The sequence below is a fragment of the Sinocyclocheilus grahami genome, unplaced genomic scaffold (genome assembly GCF_001515645.1).
Source record: "Sinocyclocheilus grahami isolate Dianchi unplaced genomic scaffold, SAMN03320097.WGS_v1.1 scaffold273.1, whole genome shotgun sequence".
Taxonomy (NCBI): Eukaryota; Metazoa; Chordata; class Actinopteri; order Cypriniformes; family Cyprinidae; genus Sinocyclocheilus; species Sinocyclocheilus grahami.
Genome location: NW_015505452.1, coordinates 419,801 through 439,186, shown reverse-complemented (window position 1 = coordinate 439,186; position 19,386 = coordinate 419,801). Strand labels below are relative to the sequence as shown.

Below are 19,386 nucleotides of genomic sequence, written 5' to 3'. Positions count from 1 at the left end.
CATCCAGCTCCACTGGGGCTGGATGCCATGGTGCAGACGTGGCCGAGGCTTTGTCTGTATGCTTTTCCCCTGATCGCTCTGCTCCCGGGAGTTCTGGAGAGGGTACGCCGGGATGGGGTCCGTCTGTTGCTAGTAGCTCCGTTCTGGCCGGCCTGAGTATGGTTCTCGGACTTGGTGTCCCTCCACGACGGCTCTCCGCTGGAGATTCCGATCAGGAGGGACCTCCTCTCTCAGGCGGGGGGCGCCATTCTTCACCCCCACCCGGAGTTATGGAAGCTGTGGGCATGGCCCCTGAGGGGGCACAGCTCCTAGCATCTGGTCTCTCAACTGAGGTTGTTGAGACTATACTCCAGTCCAGAGCTCCTGCCACTAGGAAACAGTACGCTTTGAACTGGAAACTTTTCGCTTCATGGTGCGGACAGCGACTGCAGGACCCAGTCAACTGCCCAGTTGGTACAGTTCTGGAGTTTCTGCAGGAGCGATTCTCCGCAGGGTTATCTCCCTCCACTCTGAAGGTATACGTGGCGGCCTTAGCTGCTTACCACACCCTTCTGGGTGGTCAATTATTGGGAAGACACCCACTTATCACTCGTTTCCTCCGTGGCACCCTGAGGCTGAAGCCGGTACAGCGCACTAAGGTGCCCTCATGGGACCTGGCTGTGGTTCTGGAGGGCTTATGCAATGCCCCCTTTGAACCCATAGAAGAAGTTGCGGTCAAGTTGCTCACGCTCAAGACCATCTTTCTCCTCGCTATTTCCTCACTAAAAAGGATTGGGGATCTTCAGGCAATTTCTGTTTTGTGCCTGGAATTTGCTCCAGGCATGGTTAGGGTTTACCCGAGGGCCGGGTATGTCCCTAAGGTGCCTACTTCTTCACCAGGGCCCATGGTACTTCAGGCATTCTGTTCTCCTCCGTTCCAGGAAGTAGGCCAAGAAAGGCTTAATCTGCTCTGTCCAGTTTGAGCACTGGACACTTACGCACACAGAGCTGCCCCGTGGCGTAAGGCAGATCAGTAGTTTGTTTGTTTTGGTCCGCCAAAGAAAGGATCTCTGGCCACCAAGCAGACCATGAGTAGGTGGGTGGTCGAGGCCATCTCACTAGCTTACGAGTCCTCTGGCCTCCTGTCTCCTATGGGGTCAGAGCACACTCGACCAGGAGTATGTCGGCCTCCAAGGCTTTCAACTTGGGTGTGGCCTTGCAGATACGTGCTTCAGAACGCGGTCACGCAGGGGCATTCCCAAAGCGATCTCGATGCAGCGTCTCGTTCCCTCGGGGAACCATGGTTAAATACGTAACCTAGAGACATTTTGGAATGTTGCATTTAGCATAGTTTTGGTTGATGATCTGGAGATTATCAAGAACAGGTTCAGTCCTGAGAAAATGCACACAATGAATTGGATTGTTACCATGATGACAATGTACTTTTTTGATTTTTTTTTACTTAATGATCTAAACTATTTTAACTGCATTCTTTTTATAGATCAGACAGGAGGAGTAAATGTACCTTCAGCCAATGTGCCCATGGCACCTGGTGAGAGTTGAATTAAATATATTTCACAACCTTATAAAACACATTGACAACTCTTCAAAGACTCAAAAAAAAAATCAGTGCAGTGACATATGGGTCGCTTCTTCCTAGATCAACATGTTTTCATTCTCTTCACTTCATGTATCAGATCATATGATCTGTACGGGTACAGATATCTGATAGTTTATCAGATTTTCTTTTTCTTCCTTAGTATATACCATTGGCCCTCATCCAGGAAATGAAGTTTATCCTACACCAGCAGCAGGTAAAGACATAAACATGAATAATGTGTATAGAGTTCACTGTAAGCATGTTCTTCTCTGCTGCAGGTTATATGCCACCTCAGGTCCCGATGGTCATGCCAGTCCCAGAAAGACCGCTGGGCTGTCCACCAGGTTTGGAGTACCTGACCCAGGTGAATAACAGTACTCTCACAAATAAACATTTACATTCACTATAGAGAAAAATCATTGTTCATATATGAACCTTTCTCTAGAATCTGTGTTATAGGAATATAGGAATGGGAATCATGAAGAATTTAATGGTTCCGATTTAGTTCTTTTAAACAATTCCAGTTCTAGTATACAGTATATACACTGAACAAAATTATAAACGCAACACTTTTGTTTTTGCCCCCATTTTCCATGAGCTGAACTCAAAGATCTAAGACTTTTTCTATGTACACAAAAGGCCTATTTCTCTCAAATATTGTTCACAAATCTGTCTAAATCTGTGTTAGTGAGCACTTCTCCTTTGCCGAGATAATCCATCCACCTCACAGGTGTGGCATATCAAGATACTGGTTAGACAGCATGATTATTGCACAGGTGTGCCTTAGGCTGGCCATAATAAAAGGCCACTATAAATGTGCAGTTTTACTGTATTGGGGGTCCGAGGGGGTCCGAAAACCAGTCAGTATCTGGTGTGACCACCATTTGCCTCACGCAGTGCAACACATCTCCTTCGCATAGAGTTGATTAGCTTGTTAATTGTGGCCTGTGGAATGTTGGTCCACTCATCTTCAATGGCTGTGCGAAGTTGCTGGACATTGGCAGGAACTGGAATACGCTGTCGTATACGCCGATCCAGAGCATCCCAAACATGCTCAATGGGTGACACGTCCGGTGAGTATGCTGGCCATGCAAGAACTGGGATATTTTCAGCTTCCAGGAATTGTGTACAGATCCTTGCAACATGGGGCCGTGCATTATCATGCTGCAACCTGAGGTGATGGTCGGGGATGAATGGCACAAGAATGGGTCTCAGGATCTCATCACGGTATCTCTGTGCATTCAAAATGCCATCAATAAAATGCACCTGTGTTCGTTGCCCATAACATACGCCTGCCCATACCATAACCACACCGCCACCATGGGCCACTCGATCCACAACATTGACATATCAGCAAACCGTTCACCCACCCGACGCCATACACGCTGTCTGCCATCCGCCCTGTACAGTGAAAACCGGGATTCATCCGTGAAGAGAACACCTCTCCAAAGTGCCAGACACCATCGAATGTGAGCATTTGCCCACGCAAGTCGGTTACGACGACGAACTGCAGTCAGATCGAGACCCCAGTGAGGACGACGAGCATGCAGATGAGCTTCCCTGAGACGGTTTCTGACAGTTTGTGCAGAAATTCTTTGGTTATGCAAACCGATTGTTGCAGCAGCTGTCCAGGTGGCTGGTCTCAGACGATCTTGGAGGTGAAGATGCTGGATGTGGAGGTCCTGGGCTGGTGTGGTTACACGTGGTCTGCGGTTGTGAGGCCGGTTGGATGTACTGCCAAATTCTCTGAAACGCCTTTGGAGACGACTTATGGTAGATAAATGAACATTCAATTCACAGCTCTGGTGGACATTCCTGCAGTCAGCATGCTAATTGCATGCTCCCTCAAAACTTGCGACATCTGTGGCATTGTGCTGTGTAATAAAACTGCACATTTTAGAGTGGCCTTTTATTGTGGCCAACCTTAGGCACACCTGTGCAATAATCATGCTGTCTAATCAGCATCTTGATATGCCACACCTGTGAGGTGGATGGATTATCTCAGCAAAGGAGAAGTGCTCACTAACACAGATTTAGACAGATTTGTGAACAATATTTGAGAGAAATAGGCCTTTTGTGAACATAGAAAAAGTCTTGGATCTTTGAGTTCAGCTGAACAAAAGTGTTGCGTTTATAATTTTGTTCAGTGTATATATATATATATATATATATACACTGATATGTGTAAACCAATAAAACAGACATATGTGTATATGTGTGTATGTGTGTGTGTGTGTATATATATATATGTATATATATAATGTGTGTGTGTGTGTGTGTGTGTGTGTGTGTCTGCGTGGGTGAATGTGGTTTGTGGCATTAGTGTACTTATGGACATCTTATAAGTACAGATGGACAAATAATACACTCTATGCCTATTTTCATGTCAGTTCTACAATGCTGCTTATCATAGGTTGACCAGCTTCTAGTTCATCAGAAAGTGGAATTAATGGAAGGTAATGTTTGGCCACTGATTGCGCTAGAAACAATTTTCTAAACCCCTGTCACGTGACTACAAATGCTCTCTTTCTCTTACAGCTCTCATGGGATGGGAGACCAATAATCAATATGTGGTGAAAAATAGTTTAGGACAGCAGGTGTTTTTTGCTGCTGAGGACAGCGATTTTTGTACTCGCATGGTCTGTGGACCAGTGCGCTCCTTCCTGCTTCATATCCAGGATAACATGGGACAGGAAGTGATGACTTTATCCCGCCCCCTTAAATGCAGTAGTTGTTGCTTTCCATGCTGTCTGCAAGAGGTACAGTACAAAATGACCACTTCACCATTCATACTGTTTCGTGCATATTAGCCAAATGTTTTGTATCCTGCTTTGCATTCCTGTTTCCCTGCAACAAATAAAAATGATAAGTGATTATAAATATTGCAAAAATATCGATGTTGCTGTATTAGCATTTCAGTACTGCCTCATATATTTCAGCTGGAGGTTCAGAGCCCCCCAGGCAGCCCTATTGGTTATGTAATACAAAGCTGGCATCCTTTCTTGCCGAAATTCACCATCCAGAATGAAAGAAAAGAACCTGTTCTGAAGGTTGTGGGGCCGTTCTGTGACTGCAAATGTTGTTCTGATGTTAATTTTGAGGTATGGCGCATACCTTATACCATAAATTATACTGTCATGTTCAAAATATAATAATGTAGCAATATAATATAATACAAATGGTCCGGCAATATAAAACCAATTAAAAATACAAACATGGTTTATAATAATAATATAATATAATATAATATAATATAAAATATAATATAATTCTTTTATTCAGCAAGGATGCACTAAATTGATCAAAAATGACAGTAAAGACATTTACAATGTTGTTTTCAAATAAATACTGTCCTTTGAACTTTTTAAGCATCAAATAATATTGAAAAAAAAATGGTATAAGAGCTTCCACAAAAATGTTAAGCAGCACAACTGTTTTCAACATTGACAATAATAAGAAATGTTTCCTGAGCACCAAATCAACATATTAGTGTGATTTCTGAAGGATCATGTCACACTGAAGAGTAATGATGCAGATATATATATATATATATATATATATATATATATATATATATATATATATATATATATATTGACTAACATTTGTTTTTAGGGTACTTGAAACAAGAAGCAAGACTTCAAGACTACACATATTGATCTTTTTGGTACTTGTTTATGATTGATACCATGCTATGATATGAAGTAATACTTTCTATGGCAGTGGTTCCCAAACCTGTCCTGGAGGCCCACCTGCCCTGCACTTTTTTGTATGTCTCCCTAATCTAACACACCTGATTCCACTCATCATCTCGTAAGTAGAGACTGCAATAATTAAATTGGGTGTGTCTGATTAGGGAGACATACAAAATGTGCAGGGCAGGTGGGCTTCCAGGACAGGTTTGGGAACCACTGTTCTATGGTAATAAAACTCTTAGAGAACCAGTTGTAAAGAGATACTGAACCAGATTGTGTAGTCGTTCCTGATGTGAGGAACCAGGACCATTTGCCTCTGGCAAACCACTATGGTTTTCTTGATGACTATCTTGATTGTGTGTTTGTGTGTGATAACTATGTTTAAATGATTAAACCTTTTGAAAATAAAGAGTTTTATGTAAATACAAGACAGTACTTAAGGGGCAAAAGGCCATTCATTTCTGCCTTTTTAAAGTATAAACCTTTGCCTCATTTTTTTTTTATATGTTACATTTTTAGGTTTTTTTTGCTCAATGTATATGTAATAGAGAAGTTATGGTCCATTTATTACCTGTTTACCACTTTTTGAGCATAGACTTGAAAATGAAATTTCCAAATTAAACTGTTGGTAAATCTTAAATACTTCAGAGCACAGACTTAAGTTGGGTCTCTTTTTAAAGAAGACACTTGGCAGATTATTGCTGAAAAAAGTTACAAAAGTAAAACAAAACAAAAAAAAAAGTTTTAAAAAGAAGTCTATTATTATGAAATTGCACAAAATACTATTTTTAAATTTGATATGAGATATTTTACAAAACATGTATGACTCTACAACTGTGTGAAAATCAAAGCTGTAAATCTAAAGTTGTGTTCCATATTTGAGGCTGATATTTCAAATAAGATCTTTCAGGAAGATTTTGTTTGGGTGCAGTACCAAATGTTTCCACTAGATGAAATTCACTTCCCATTCATTTCTAATGCAGTCATTTTTGACCACGAACAGACTGTTTTTCAGGATCATTTAACCTGTTTGAATCATGTCCATGGATTTCATAACAAGTGCCAAAACCTTTACCAAGTTTGTACAATTCAGATGAAGTAAAAATATCTAAAAAAAAAAATGTTGGTCAAAAATGACAAAACAACACCAGAGGGTTAATTAAATTATTTATAGGTTGAAAATACTCTATGTATTCTCTCTGGATACTTTTTGTTCGGCCACACTATTTTACCTTGTTTTTGTGTAACTTCTGTAATCTGTAGTATTAAACCACCCAAACACACTTCCATAGAGTTAGAAAACAGCAAGGGTTTGTCTGTTAATATTGTAGTTGGCAACAGTTGCCAGGCAGTTGCAAGCCAGGATTGAAACCAGTAACCAAGGTGAGGCTTACTGATGGGTCAGTTAATGCAGTGCATAAAACTTGACAAAAAACATGGATCTTACTTTTATATTTTTGTTTTATTTTGTCGCATCACAGTTATATTGGGCTGGGAGACCAATAATAAGTACATAGTGAAGAACAGTATGGGGCAACAGGTGTTCTTTGTGGCTGAGGAAAACGACTGCTGTAATAGACAGTTCTGTGGACCGCTGCGTTCATTCGTCCTCCATGTTCAGGATAACATGGGACAGGAAGTGATGACACTCACTCGTCCTTTGAAGTGTGGAAGCTGCTGTTGTCCCTGTTGCCTGCAAGAGGTAATACAGATTTTGGTTCATGAAGTTACATTCTGTGTCGTAACTCTCACTTTTATTCAGGTTTCAAAGTCTTTGATTAGTTATCATTGTTAAAAGATATAAGCTGGGTGATGAAAGATTGTAGATTCAAACTAGATTGTAGATTCATGAACTATAATCATTGTGCTGTTTGTGTAGAAAAAAAAACATGCTTTGATTGAATACAATCCATACGTAAACTACTGTACAAAAGTTTCGGATTGGTAAGATTTTTAAATGTTTTTGAAGAAATTCTCCTATTGGATCTTAAATTTGCATTAAATTATTGTAATTATTAATTTCTTTGAAGCAATACCCAGATTGTATATTGACTCGACTGTGATGAGCATGGTTTTAATTTATGAATTAAATTTAAATTAATTACTTTTTGGCATGCATAAAAAAAGTGATACAATATATCAGAGATACAATTGAAGAAAGAAAGCCTCATTACAAGAATGAAGTTACTGAAAATAAAACTCTAGTAAATAATTTAGTATTGAAGTATTTAATGACTGTGTGTCAAGGTCTATAAGTCTCCTAAAATATCAGATAATTTGACCTTTTCATGAAAATGCAAGGTTAGTTGAGGTTGTAAAATGTCATGTGGTGCGACTTGTAAAGTGTAATATCTTGATTTTATGATAATATTAATAATTCACGATTCAACATATTCTCACATTTTTGGGCACTCATGGACACTCATAGATGTTGTTGACCCTATTAATATTTTAGACCATTGCTAAATAAACACCCAGCCTATGCATGTCAGGCTTTCAAATCAACGTCACCAATGTACTGTTGCGAATGATGTGTTGCATGATGGGTACTCAGCAAAGCCACCACCACTGGCCATGCTTGTGATTGAATTAACAGCTTAAATGCAACCTATAACCTGTGAATAATTATACAGATCTGCTTTCATTTCAAGAATAATTATGCCTAAACTCAAATCACTGTTTTTGTTTCTTTTTTACTGTCTTCCTCTTAGCTCGAAATCCAGTCTCCACCGTGCAACCCGATTGGATATGTGATCCAGAATTGGCATCCTTTCCTTCCCAAGTATACCATACAGAATGAGAAGAAAGAAGCAGTTCTGAAGATTGTGGGGCCGTTCTGTTCATTCAGATGTTGCGCTGATGTGAACTTTGATGTATGAAACATACAAAACTGACATATTGATGATAGTTTGATAATTTGTCTTTAATCGTAGTCATACAAGTATAAAACCATGTGATCCTTTTACAAACCACTAAACATTTTTCATAACTATAAATAGTTATTTTTTTTGCATCTAAACAGGTTTTGTCTGTGGACGAATCAACAAAGGTGGGCAGAATCTCTAAACAATGGACAGGTCTGGTGAGAGAAACTTTCACTGATGCAGACAATTTTGGAATCTCCTTTCCTATGGATCTGGACGTGAAGATCAAAGCTGCTCTTTTCGGAGCATGTTTTCTCATAGTAAGCAACAATAAGTTATTATTATACGTCAACATATTACTGGTTGGACCAGTTTGTATCTGTTAAATCTAGCTCTATAAGCTTTGCGTGTTTCAGCATAGTGAATAATCTGCTGTTATTCTTCTCTTGTAGGACTTTATGTTCTTTGAACACAATAAATAACTTTATTTTCCGGATGTCATGTAAGTACACTAATATGGCATATGGATATTTTAAAAAGTCCACAACATGATTTGTCAACACATCATTGTCATTGACATCTAATCATTGTTTTTCAATTAGTATTTCAGGTTGAATTTTGATTCCTCAACTCTCAACATGTTAACCACGGATTCAAATGTGGATCACTCAGCTAAATATTATGGACAAGTTATATTATACATATTACTATGTACATTACATTATAGAGCAGGGTTCCTCAAATCTTACCCTGGAGGTCCAATGCGCTGCAGAGTTTAGCTCCAACCCTGATCAAACTCAGCTACCTGTGATTTTCTAATGATCCTGAAGACATTGATTAGCATGCTCAGGTGTGTTTGATTAGGGTTAGAGCTAAACTCTGCAGGAAAGTGGATCTCGTGGGCCAGATTTGAGGATCCCTGTTATAGAGTATATTCCTTCACTGCTGTTCTTGAGCCACCACCAGGTGACAGCAATTCCCTTTACAATAATGTTGAGATGCTCTCAGTATCAACAAAGTACACTCTTAAAACTAAAGGTGCTTCAAAACTTAAAGAACTATGAAGAACTTTATTATTATTTAAATACAATAAAAACAAACTTGTAACAAGCAAAATGTTAACTGCTTGATTTTTGTTTGTTTCATTATAATAAATAGTAGAATAAAGTTTTATATATCAACATCTGCTTTTAGTGTTTGCAGTCATGCTTACAGATGTGTTATAAAACTATCATTGCTTACAGGTATAAAGGTAATGCATATTATATTCAAACATTTCTCATTGTAAAATGCAGTTCACAATAAATAAAACAGTGCAATTATTCAGATTATTCTAAACAACTTTGAAACTCATGGTTTCATTTAGCACCTATATTCTTTATTCACAAAGTGCTCCTCAACTCCTCATTATGCCTTCTTGGATTTAGATAATGAATAACACTTTTGTACAACTTTTTTACCTTTGCTTTCTTGTTATTCAAGTTTTCATGTTGCTCAGCAACAACACCTCATTTACAGTCCTTAAGAAAGCTGTTTGCATTTTAAATGATGCTCGAAAGAAGCCCTTAGTCTTATCCCGAGTCATTTCAGAGAAGGAAATTGATGTTTATGTCTAGACTTTTTTCTAAAATTTGCAATAAGAGTTGCAATAAATGACAACACGACATTTTTGAATGAAAAAAGGAGAAGGACCTTACAAAATTCACCTTTTACTTCTAGAATGCTGTACTCTGTTCATTATAGCACACTGCATTTGTATTCTACTATCTGTGCAGTGTATATACAGTATATATATATATATGCTATGCATAGTATGCAAATTTTCTGCATGCATACACTCAGAAAAAAAGTTACAAATGTTGTCACTGTGACGGTGCCCTTTCAAAAGATATAAATATGTACCTTTTAGGTACTATTATACATTTTAGGTAGTAATATGTATCTAATATACAGTCTCTAGGGGTAAAAAGGTACAAAAGTGTAGCTTTTGAAAAGGCACTGCCCCAGTGACAGCTTTGTACATTTTTACCCCACATGTTCCAAAATGTCAAGTATACAACCAAAGACAACATTTCGACTTTTCATTTCCAGTGTGACAAATTAATCTGAAAAAAATACCAACCATGATATTTATTTCTTAGATGATAACGGTGGACGGCACTGAAGTCATGTGAAAACAGCATAGCATACTGCTGGATGAAATGTATGCCATTGCATAATGTGTGCTGTATCACATACTATTATACGATCAAAGGCAGACACACTGAGAGAGCTGAAATTCACTGACAGTAAAGTCAGTTAAATGCATTATTCCTGTCTGCCTGCATTACTCTAATACTTTTGAAGACCGAAGCATGCCATCCTAAACTTTCCACTCTACACTATAAAAAAATATCAGCAGTTGCAGTGCATACTGTGCAGTATGCAGTAAGCTATTATTCTGTTCTGAATATCTGAATAGCAATGGAAGGTCAAAGCTTGTGCATAGCACTTAGACCTGAAGAACTGTTCAGCAGTGATGAACTTTGCCTTTGAAAAAAAAAAATATATAAAATTACACTCCATTTCAACAGTTTTCATTTTTGGGCTCTTGTCATTCATAATTACATTTTAAACCCCTGTCATCAAACCACAAGGCTCTAATTTAGTATTTATTGAAGCCTCTGTGACTTATATCTTGCAATCTGACTTTATTTGTCATATTTGCAACTTCATATGTGACTCTATTTGTCAGATTTGTGACTTTATATCTCACATTGTGACTATCTCTTGCAATGTGACTTTATTATGTTTGCAACTTTATATCTCACAGTGTTACTTTATATCTCACATTGTGACTATCTCTTGCAATGTGACTTTATTATGTTTGCAACTTTATATCTCACAGCGTTACTTTATATCTCACATTGTGACTATCTCTTGCAATGTGACTTTATTTATTATGTTTGCAACTTTATATCTCACAGTGTTACTTTAATTGTTGCATTTTCAACTTTGTGTGATTGGTCATATTTGTGAATAAATATCTTGTGATGTGATTTTATTCCTAGTATTGATGATCTCACATTATCACATTATGACTTTCGTGACTATTTCTTCAATTTTAAATCTCATTCATAAATGACTACTGTATATCTACTGTATTTCTCTTGTTACTTTATTTTTCACAATGTGACTTTATTTCTTGTATTTCAACTTTATATCTCACAATGAGATCTTTTTGTCTCTCAAAATGATTTTATTTCTCATATTTGCGACTTTATATTTCATAATGTGTCAGTATGTTTTACCATGTGATTATTTCTCATATCTCTGACTTTATATCTCATGTGACTTTACATCTTAAAATCTCACACTATTTCACAATCAGTTCCGGTCTTAGATTTTTCTTTTGAGTCTTCAGTTTTACTCATGCATGTTAGATTACAGAAGTAAAATTTTGTTTTGCTAACTGTATCTAATCTCTGAAGTCTCTGACGTTCTATCAGTTAACACGTTCAATAATTCTGACTTGTCCTTCAGTTTGTGAGAACTTACATTTACAAAAAGTCTATAGGACAAGACACTTGTTTCAACAGTAAATTTTAAGGCATTTTTAACCCTATATCCTTTTTCCTATTTGAGTTGATTAGTATTCTAATTAATTTATTTGTTAGTCCAGTGTATAACACCCATGTTAGTCAGTTCTGCATCTTTGAGGAAGAAACCCTCTTGCTCCTCTGGAGCCGGCTGTAAACTTCCAAGCTGGGAGATATAGTGGTAGCAGGGCTGTTGGATGTATTTGGTTTGATCAATAATGGAGGACTCATCTGCTGATGGAGGCGCTGAGAGACCTAGACAGCCTCTAATGAAAGGGCTTGATTGATGTTGTGCTCTGATGTGTCTGTGACAGCAGCCAAGGGCCTCACCTCATGCAGCTCCACCCACAACTCACCACTGTTCACACACATTCACATACAGCATATATATATATATATTACTACCTGTTTGTGATCTAAACAAAGAAATAACTATAATCTATTTCATTATTTATTGTGTGAAACAATAGTTTATAGGGTATATGGTTGTTTATATTACAAAATGTTATCAAACACAAAATCCTATATTTATACTCACTGGTAACACTTTACAATAAGGTTTCATTTGTTAATATTAACAATGAGCAATGCTTCAGCATTTACATTTTTTTAAATCTTAGTTTTGCAATTATTAATTAATTAATTACTAACATTTACTAATACATTTTATGTAAAAGTTCAAAATCTGTAATTTTTAACAATAGTTATGAACATGTTGTAAACATGAACATATTTATTATCCAACATTGGTCCCACTTTATATTAAGTGGCCCTAATACCTGTGTACTTAGTAACTAGATGTGTACGTAGTATGTAACCACACTGTAAGTACACATTGGTACATAGTATCTAGAGCTGTAATATTTCTGTAACTACACACATGTAACAACCCTCCGAATGTTTGTGTAAGTACAAATGTGTACCAGGACATATATAACTACATTTTGTAACAACAATATGTATAAGAGTAATTGTAACAATTTGATCCAGGGGGTGGAGATGGGTAGGTTTAGGGATATGTAAAGTGGGCGGAGTTGGATCTCAAGTTGGTGGAGTTGGTGCACCACTGTGTGGTACCAGTGTACTTACATGGTAACTCCTCAGGAACTGTCCACTTAATATAAAGTGTAACATTCTGGACACCAACCACAATTTATATGTAAAGCCTAACTTACTGGCCGCTGCTGTGTAACATCAGAGTAATTACATGGTAAATCCATAGGAATTGTTTACTTAATATAAAGTGTAACACTTTCTTTACCAAAAAGTGCTGTTAGTCCAGCTGTTACACATTTGTACTTTCATTACCTAAAAGTGTTGTTACCAATGTCCTGTTTCACGTTTGTATTTACTAAGGATGCTCCGATCTGCCTTTTTCACCTCCGATACAGATTCCGATACCCAGGGTTCAGTATTGGCCAATACCGATACCGATCCGATACCAGTGAAGTTTTTTTTCCATTTAAATAAATGTAGAATTTATATATCTCTGTGTGTGGAACTGATAGTCATTCTTTCACAATCTACTAAATACAGACTACTTCATTATAAAGAAAAATAAACAATAAATATGAAAAAATATATGTATATTCATAATCTATGACAAAAACACGGGCGTAGAAAAGACTATAAATTGTTTTTAACTTGCACAGTAACTGAAATTTAAAACTGTTAAAAGAAAGGTTCAATAACTGTTGCACAGATGTAATACACTACGCATCAATTTCTCTTCACTTTGTGCTTTGCCGTTTTTGGCACGAAGCGCTTACAATATGCGCATCCGGTGTGCAGAATGATGTGCTTGAAGCAACACGGAGTCACAGCATGCAGCGCTTTGCATTAACAAGTGCAAAGCAGAAAGAGAAGAGAAATTGATGCGTATTGTATTATATCTGTGCAACAGTTATTGAGCCTTTCTTTGAACCATTTTAAAACAATTTATAGTCTTTTCTATGCCTGTGTTTTGTTCTCACAGACACCCGGTAGCAAGTAACAAAATAATATTAAACTCCGGCAAGAAGATAAAGTCCTTTTTGCAAAATCATAGACATTTATTTTACAAATCAAGTATAATAATAGGAACACAGAATGGTCTTGGAGAGAGCTTTACCGAGCTGACTGTCGTAACCGAATGCGACCAGGGTTTAAAGGCTGAACGAATGACTGACAGCCACAGCGGAGAAAAGAGTTTGTGTGAACTTTAATGTAAGGACTTAAATATTCATATGTAGCTCACATTAAAGGGATATGGTTTCTACATGTATTTACACTTTGATTTGAATGAAAACAGTGCATCTGTGCAGCGTGGCTGACACAGAAGAGCGTACGCTGCTTGCTTGATTCAGCGGATATTCTCTTAAATGGCGCTACGGTGATGCGGAGAGACACAGAGGAGACGAATTGTTGAATTCAGGAAATGCCCACCTGGGTGGTTGCTAGGGTGTGACAGGATATTCTGGGTGGTTGTTTACAGGCCCTAGTCAAAAGAGCCCATCATCATGTTTCTATGATTTTCTAGTCCTGAGATGTGGCTCGAAAAATCATGAAAAATACCACAGTTATACTCTTCGGGTAAATATTTCTTTCTTCTTCAGCCTGCACTGGAATACCTTAAGTGTTTGTAATACCTTCTCTCCAGCTCTGCTGTAAGATCCCATCAGTCAAGAGAACTTTTTTTCCAGTTTTGCTCTGAGCACTCAAAAACTCTCATCCTATGCTGTCCACGTAATAAGGAGTAAAGGATAATGTGAAGAACGAGAGAGTTGCTTGGTGTTTATTTATTAATCGCATTGTGCTAATACAAAGCAGCCAGGCCTCCATTCACTGTCCATTGTAGACTTGCCCACGGCATGGATCTGAGCAATATAAAATATGTATAAGCATTCAAAGTGAGACCTGCACTGCCAGTCAAACAACAAGCTTTGGGTCCATCTCCACAAACCAACCACCCACACACAGCTGTCCATCAAAACAGCAGAGCGGGTCAGCGGCTCTGTGGACTCATAATCCACATTAATATGCAGAGCGAGGGATGACCAATATGAACGAAGGATGCGTGAATTTATTTAGCGGTCTGTCAAATGGGGAGGTAAATATGAGGATGTTACCTAGGGTTCACATTTTCCTCTGAGCTTGAAGAAACGCTGGGGGGCATATGAACAGGGTCAGAGCATCAGTTTATGTAAACAGAGCGGAGCCAATTAAAACAGCTTGTTTTTTGTTGCCTTTATTTAAGCATTCATTAATTCATGAGGTTGTGTATTAATATGATTCAGCTCCATGATGGTTACATTTCTAGATTTACAGAACCCCCCCCCCCCATATAACATGGGGACTGTAGAACACAGCGAATGCACTTAAAACAGGAATATTCCAGATGTAATCAACCTGATCTCTTAAGAAAATAATTTTTGAATGAATTTGTATGAATTTTTGAATGAAATATGAATTTATACAACCTCCAAAACCTAACCTTCAGCTGTGCATTTAGTTTAATAATTTAACTGACAGATTTTGTAGCATAATTAAAAAAAAGTGGGTTACATTGAGGCACTTACAGTGGAAGTGAATGGGACCAGTCTGTAAAACGTTAAAATACTCACTTTCAATAATACAGCCACAAAATATAAACCATATGTGTGTTTTTAGTGTGAAATAACCACTTTTCTGTGTAAAGTTATATCAAACTGAACATCTTTACTGCTCATGTAGCCTAATACACAAGCTTTAACAGAATAATTAATGTAAGTGTATTTATAAAATTATAAGCATCACATTTCTGTTTTTACATCCTCCAAAAATTGGCTAAGTTTACTTCCATTAAGTACTGTAACCTTAAAGAAAAGGGACAAACAAATGCTGTTGATTGAGTTGAACTTGAGCTGAACCCAGAATATTCCATTGAAGTAATAAATGCTCATCACTGCTGGTGCCTATTGACAATTTTTTTTATATATAGTTTGCAGTTGATGAAGTTGGTGCTAATGAAAACCTCCTCCATATTTCAGCCTCATAAAAGCAAAAGAGCTTTAGTTTTTTTTTTTAAACAGTCCAATGCTCCATGAAGGTCCCTGAAGGACATGCAGTCTGACTGACTCCATTTATCAGTGTCATCTTTTGTGGTCCTGTTGATAATTTGTGTGTGTGTGTGTGTGTGCTGTCAGGCATGGTATCTCGTTACCTAAATTAACTCTATTATCAGAGGGGCTCGTGTCCTTTCGAGCACATAGGAAAAAAAGGCCAGACTTTCTTGGAAACCCTTCTGACTCTGCACTCACCAGATGTTTCTCCCACGCTTAGATATCTCGGCCTGTTTGATCCCTGCGAGTGTGAGAATCCAAGAGGGAGAAAATGAAAGGCACAGATGCTATGTTTGAAATATCAAAGTGTAAATATTATTAATGATCTGCTGTTAATGCCGTTGCACATTCAGTTAAATCTGTGCTTCATGAACTTGCAAAAAGTGTTTAATTCAGCACTCTTCTAAAAGTAGAAATGAGTAAATTAATGCAAGGCGTGACAAAATAAATAAATAAATAAAGTGCTTGTCAATTATTCAGTAAAACAATGTGTGAACTGTAAATTTGCATAAATTATCCTAGACTTGAACTTCTAATTCATGTGTTACACATGCAATTCATGTGCATTTACTCTATGTAAATACTAAAAGTCCCTTTCTTGTAACTATGCGGAGTTCGCACATAATCACTTATAGTGCCAAATTTAATGTTTAATTTCCTAGCGTTAAATAGTCAGATTAGTCTATTTTAAGACTAATTAGTCTGTGCACCATAAGAATTTTTCAATCACTGAAGGTTACATCGTTACACCAGTAGTTGGCGACAAGTGACTGCTTTTATGAGTGAATCTGACTGATTCTCCCAACAGATTTGTTCATAAATATATGTTCATTTAGGAGCGACACATCACAGTCTCTGGGTGGGGGGCATTTTAGTGAGAAAATATGGCAGACACAATGGATGCAGCATCTTTACTGATGGTAAATTTGTTGAAATTAATTTAATTATTATTATTATTTACAGTAAACTTGCTAAGTTGCATGCACAGAGCACTTTAACATTTCAATAGAATATGTACCTATTCAATTTAATGCACCTTCAAAAATTAAATAAAAACATAAAGTAAAAACACATCTGATGTACATTTTTTATTTATCATTTTGTAGAAGTAGAGTTTAAAAATGATTGCATTGCCATCTTCCCAAAGTGACTTGAACTGATGGCGTAATTACGACTAGCCAATTCATAAATGCAAAGTTCACAGGAGGACTTGAACGTGTCATTAATTTGTGGCCATGATATCTTCTTTTTCTATTCCTGAGCTCTGAATTCTGGGGTTGTTTTGGAACTGTTTTCAATGGTGAAGCGAAACAGACAACTGCCAATATGTAAATTAACTTCTAGTTAACTGAATTACTGTATAAAAGGAATATCATACTCTCAATAATGCTGTTGTGATTATAATATTAGCACAGCTGTGATTCAGCTGAACGATCCAGCCTGCTAATATTCTAAACAAAAGCCCTCTTGCTTGTCTTATATAGCTAATTGAACCCTGAACATTCATTTAAAAACTTTAGAAGTTTCTGTGCAACTCTAATTTTGTTCTTCCATTTAGAAGAGTTTTTTTTTTTAGATGAATTCATGGCACCGATTTAGTGACGTGACATGACATGTGGCCAAGTATGGTGACCCATACTTGGAATTAGTGCTCTGCATTTTAACCCATCCAAAGTGCACACACACAGCAGTGAACACACACACCGTGAACACACACCCGGAGCAGCAGCATTTATAATTGGTTATGACGAGATATCAAACAACCTGTCAACACAGCACCTCACACCTCATTTCCATTCCCAGACAAGATTTTTAATTCACAAAGCAAGACAATGTATATTTTTGCACATTTTTAGACTTTGAAATATCTGCTTCTCATAAAATTACAAGTAATCAGCAGTACTGGAAGTGCATTTCAGTACTGTGACACACACACACACACACACGCTTTCCTATGAGCGCGCCTGTTAATAATGCAGTGGTGGCGGATGAGCAGGATATATCTCACTGTTGCGTGAAAACACACTGACAGCCTCTACTTATCTGCAAGCAGCTTTTGACATCAGGACACTTCGGTACATAGTTCTGCAAAATTGTATTATACTGTACCATCACCAGTTTTTACATCAGTACAGATGCTGTTTTTCTGAAAACAATAAAGACATTACATAGAGAACTTGATGATAGTTTGCATTCTCATGCATCTGAATTCAACAAACATGTTTATGTCCTAAAGACCAGCGGTGACCCCACCACAATGGTGATTTGCATTGCATTACAAACAGTAAAATGCCGTCTGTTTCATTAGAATGGATATAAGAGAGGCTATACTGGTGGTCTCTCCGATTCTTCATACATTTCCACTGTGATTCCTTCTTATCTCAAGGCTTTTATATTTTACACTCAGATGGAATGGCCAATGTTTGCTATCAAGCAATAAATCATTTACTGGTGTAATAAATCACCCATTAAGGTAATAAATGCTCATCACTGCTGGCACCTTTTTATACCTTCACCAATGTGATGTGTGTGTGAAATAAAGGTTTGCTTTTTCAGTTTAATAAAAGCACACAACTTGTTCAGTTTATAGATGATGAATTTGCTGCTAATGAAAACCGCCTCCATATTTCAGCCCTATAAAAGCTGGCAAAACAGCTCTTCTTGTTGTTAAATAGTCCAATGTCCCATGAAGGTCCCTGAAGGACATACAGTCTGATTTCATTTATTTTATGAATCTTATGAATTCCCAAGTCTTGCTATCTTCTTGCAAGTGGTAAACTGAATGAGTGCAGAGGATTTACACATTTGGAGATTTACTGAATAATGATGGACATAGACTGTCCCCATTTTTTTCTGAGAAAATATCACAAATATATGTAGCGAGTTATCATGGCAACACCTACTATTTTTTTTTTCTTTATTGTATTTATTTATTAACAGTCAAATACAGAGAAAAGACCATTTAAAAAAATTAATTAAGATAAATAAAATACAAGATAATGCAAGATAAAGAACAAAAACTACAATAATAATACTGAGTGAATATATAAAAATAGTAAAATAAAGTTAGAACTACTGATTTTTTATAATTTGTTTTACTTTTTTTCTTTTTGGAATCTTAAGAGCAGTGTTACAGAAACTAGTACATGAAGTTTATTCTCGTGAGAATGTAAAAATCTAGCTAAAATAATTAAAATATGAATTTATATATGAATATAGAGAAATATTTTCAGATATTCAAAATATATATCTTGGGTTTCACTTTATTTTGATAGTCCACTTTTAACTTTTCAACTACGTGTCTACTAACTCTGCGAGTAGACTGTTAGGTTAGGTTTAGGGTTTGTAGAATAAGTTGACGGTCAGTATGTTGTGAACCCATAAAAATAAAGTGTTAGAAGATATTAAGCAGACAGTGTACTAATACTCTACTGACTGCTGGTTGACATGTAGTTGCAAAGTTACTTACTGTTATTAAAATGTCTAAAGTGGACTAAATAAAGTGTTACCATTTTTTGTTTTTGTTTTGTAAATAAAGTAAAATATTGTGAGGTTAAATGTAAAGCTTTTTTATTATTATATGTGACCCTG

The 19,386-nt window shown here is 37.0% G+C and overlaps 2 protein-coding genes across 2 annotated transcripts in view; both read left to right on the top strand.

Annotated features, from left to right (window-relative positions):
* LOC107599862 (phospholipid scramblase 2) overlaps positions 1-6,543 on the top strand; it is a 9,840-nt gene extending 3,297 nt beyond the window's left edge. Inside the window, exons 2-8 of the mRNA XM_016291569.1 lie at positions 1,481-1,531; positions 1,740-1,793; positions 1,858-1,943; positions 3,993-4,035; positions 4,118-4,338; positions 4,519-4,680; positions 6,538-6,543. Of these exons, the coding sequence (XP_016147055.1) occupies positions 1,481-1,531; positions 1,740-1,793; positions 1,858-1,943; positions 3,993-4,035; positions 4,118-4,338; positions 4,519-4,680; positions 6,538-6,543 (623 nt within the window). The remainder of the gene's footprint in view (positions 1-1,480; positions 1,532-1,739; positions 1,794-1,857; positions 1,944-3,992; positions 4,036-4,117; positions 4,339-4,518; positions 4,681-6,537) is intronic.
* Positions 6,544-6,670: 127 nt separating this feature from the next.
* LOC107599861 (phospholipid scramblase 1-like) lies at positions 6,671-8,620 on the top strand. The gene is made up of 5 exons (XM_016291568.1): positions 6,671-6,674; positions 6,756-6,976; positions 7,986-8,147; positions 8,297-8,458; positions 8,591-8,620. Exons 1-5 carry the CDS (start codon positions 6,671-6,673, stop codon positions 8,618-8,620), a joined length of 579 nt encoding a protein of 192 aa, XP_016147054.1.
* Positions 8,621-19,386: the final 10,766 nt, after the last annotated feature.

Bases quoted from the DNA above. Each gene is read 5' to 3' on its own strand.
- LOC107599861 (XM_016291568.1), top strand. The intron at 6,977-7,985 runs GTAATACAGATT...TCTTCCTCTTAG, and splicing joins GTCCCTGTTGCCTGCAAGAG to CTCGAAATCCAGTCTCCACC. The intron at 8,148-8,296 runs GTATGAAACATA...GCATCTAAACAG, and splicing joins GCGCTGATGTGAACTTTGAT to GTTTTGTCTGTGGACGAATC.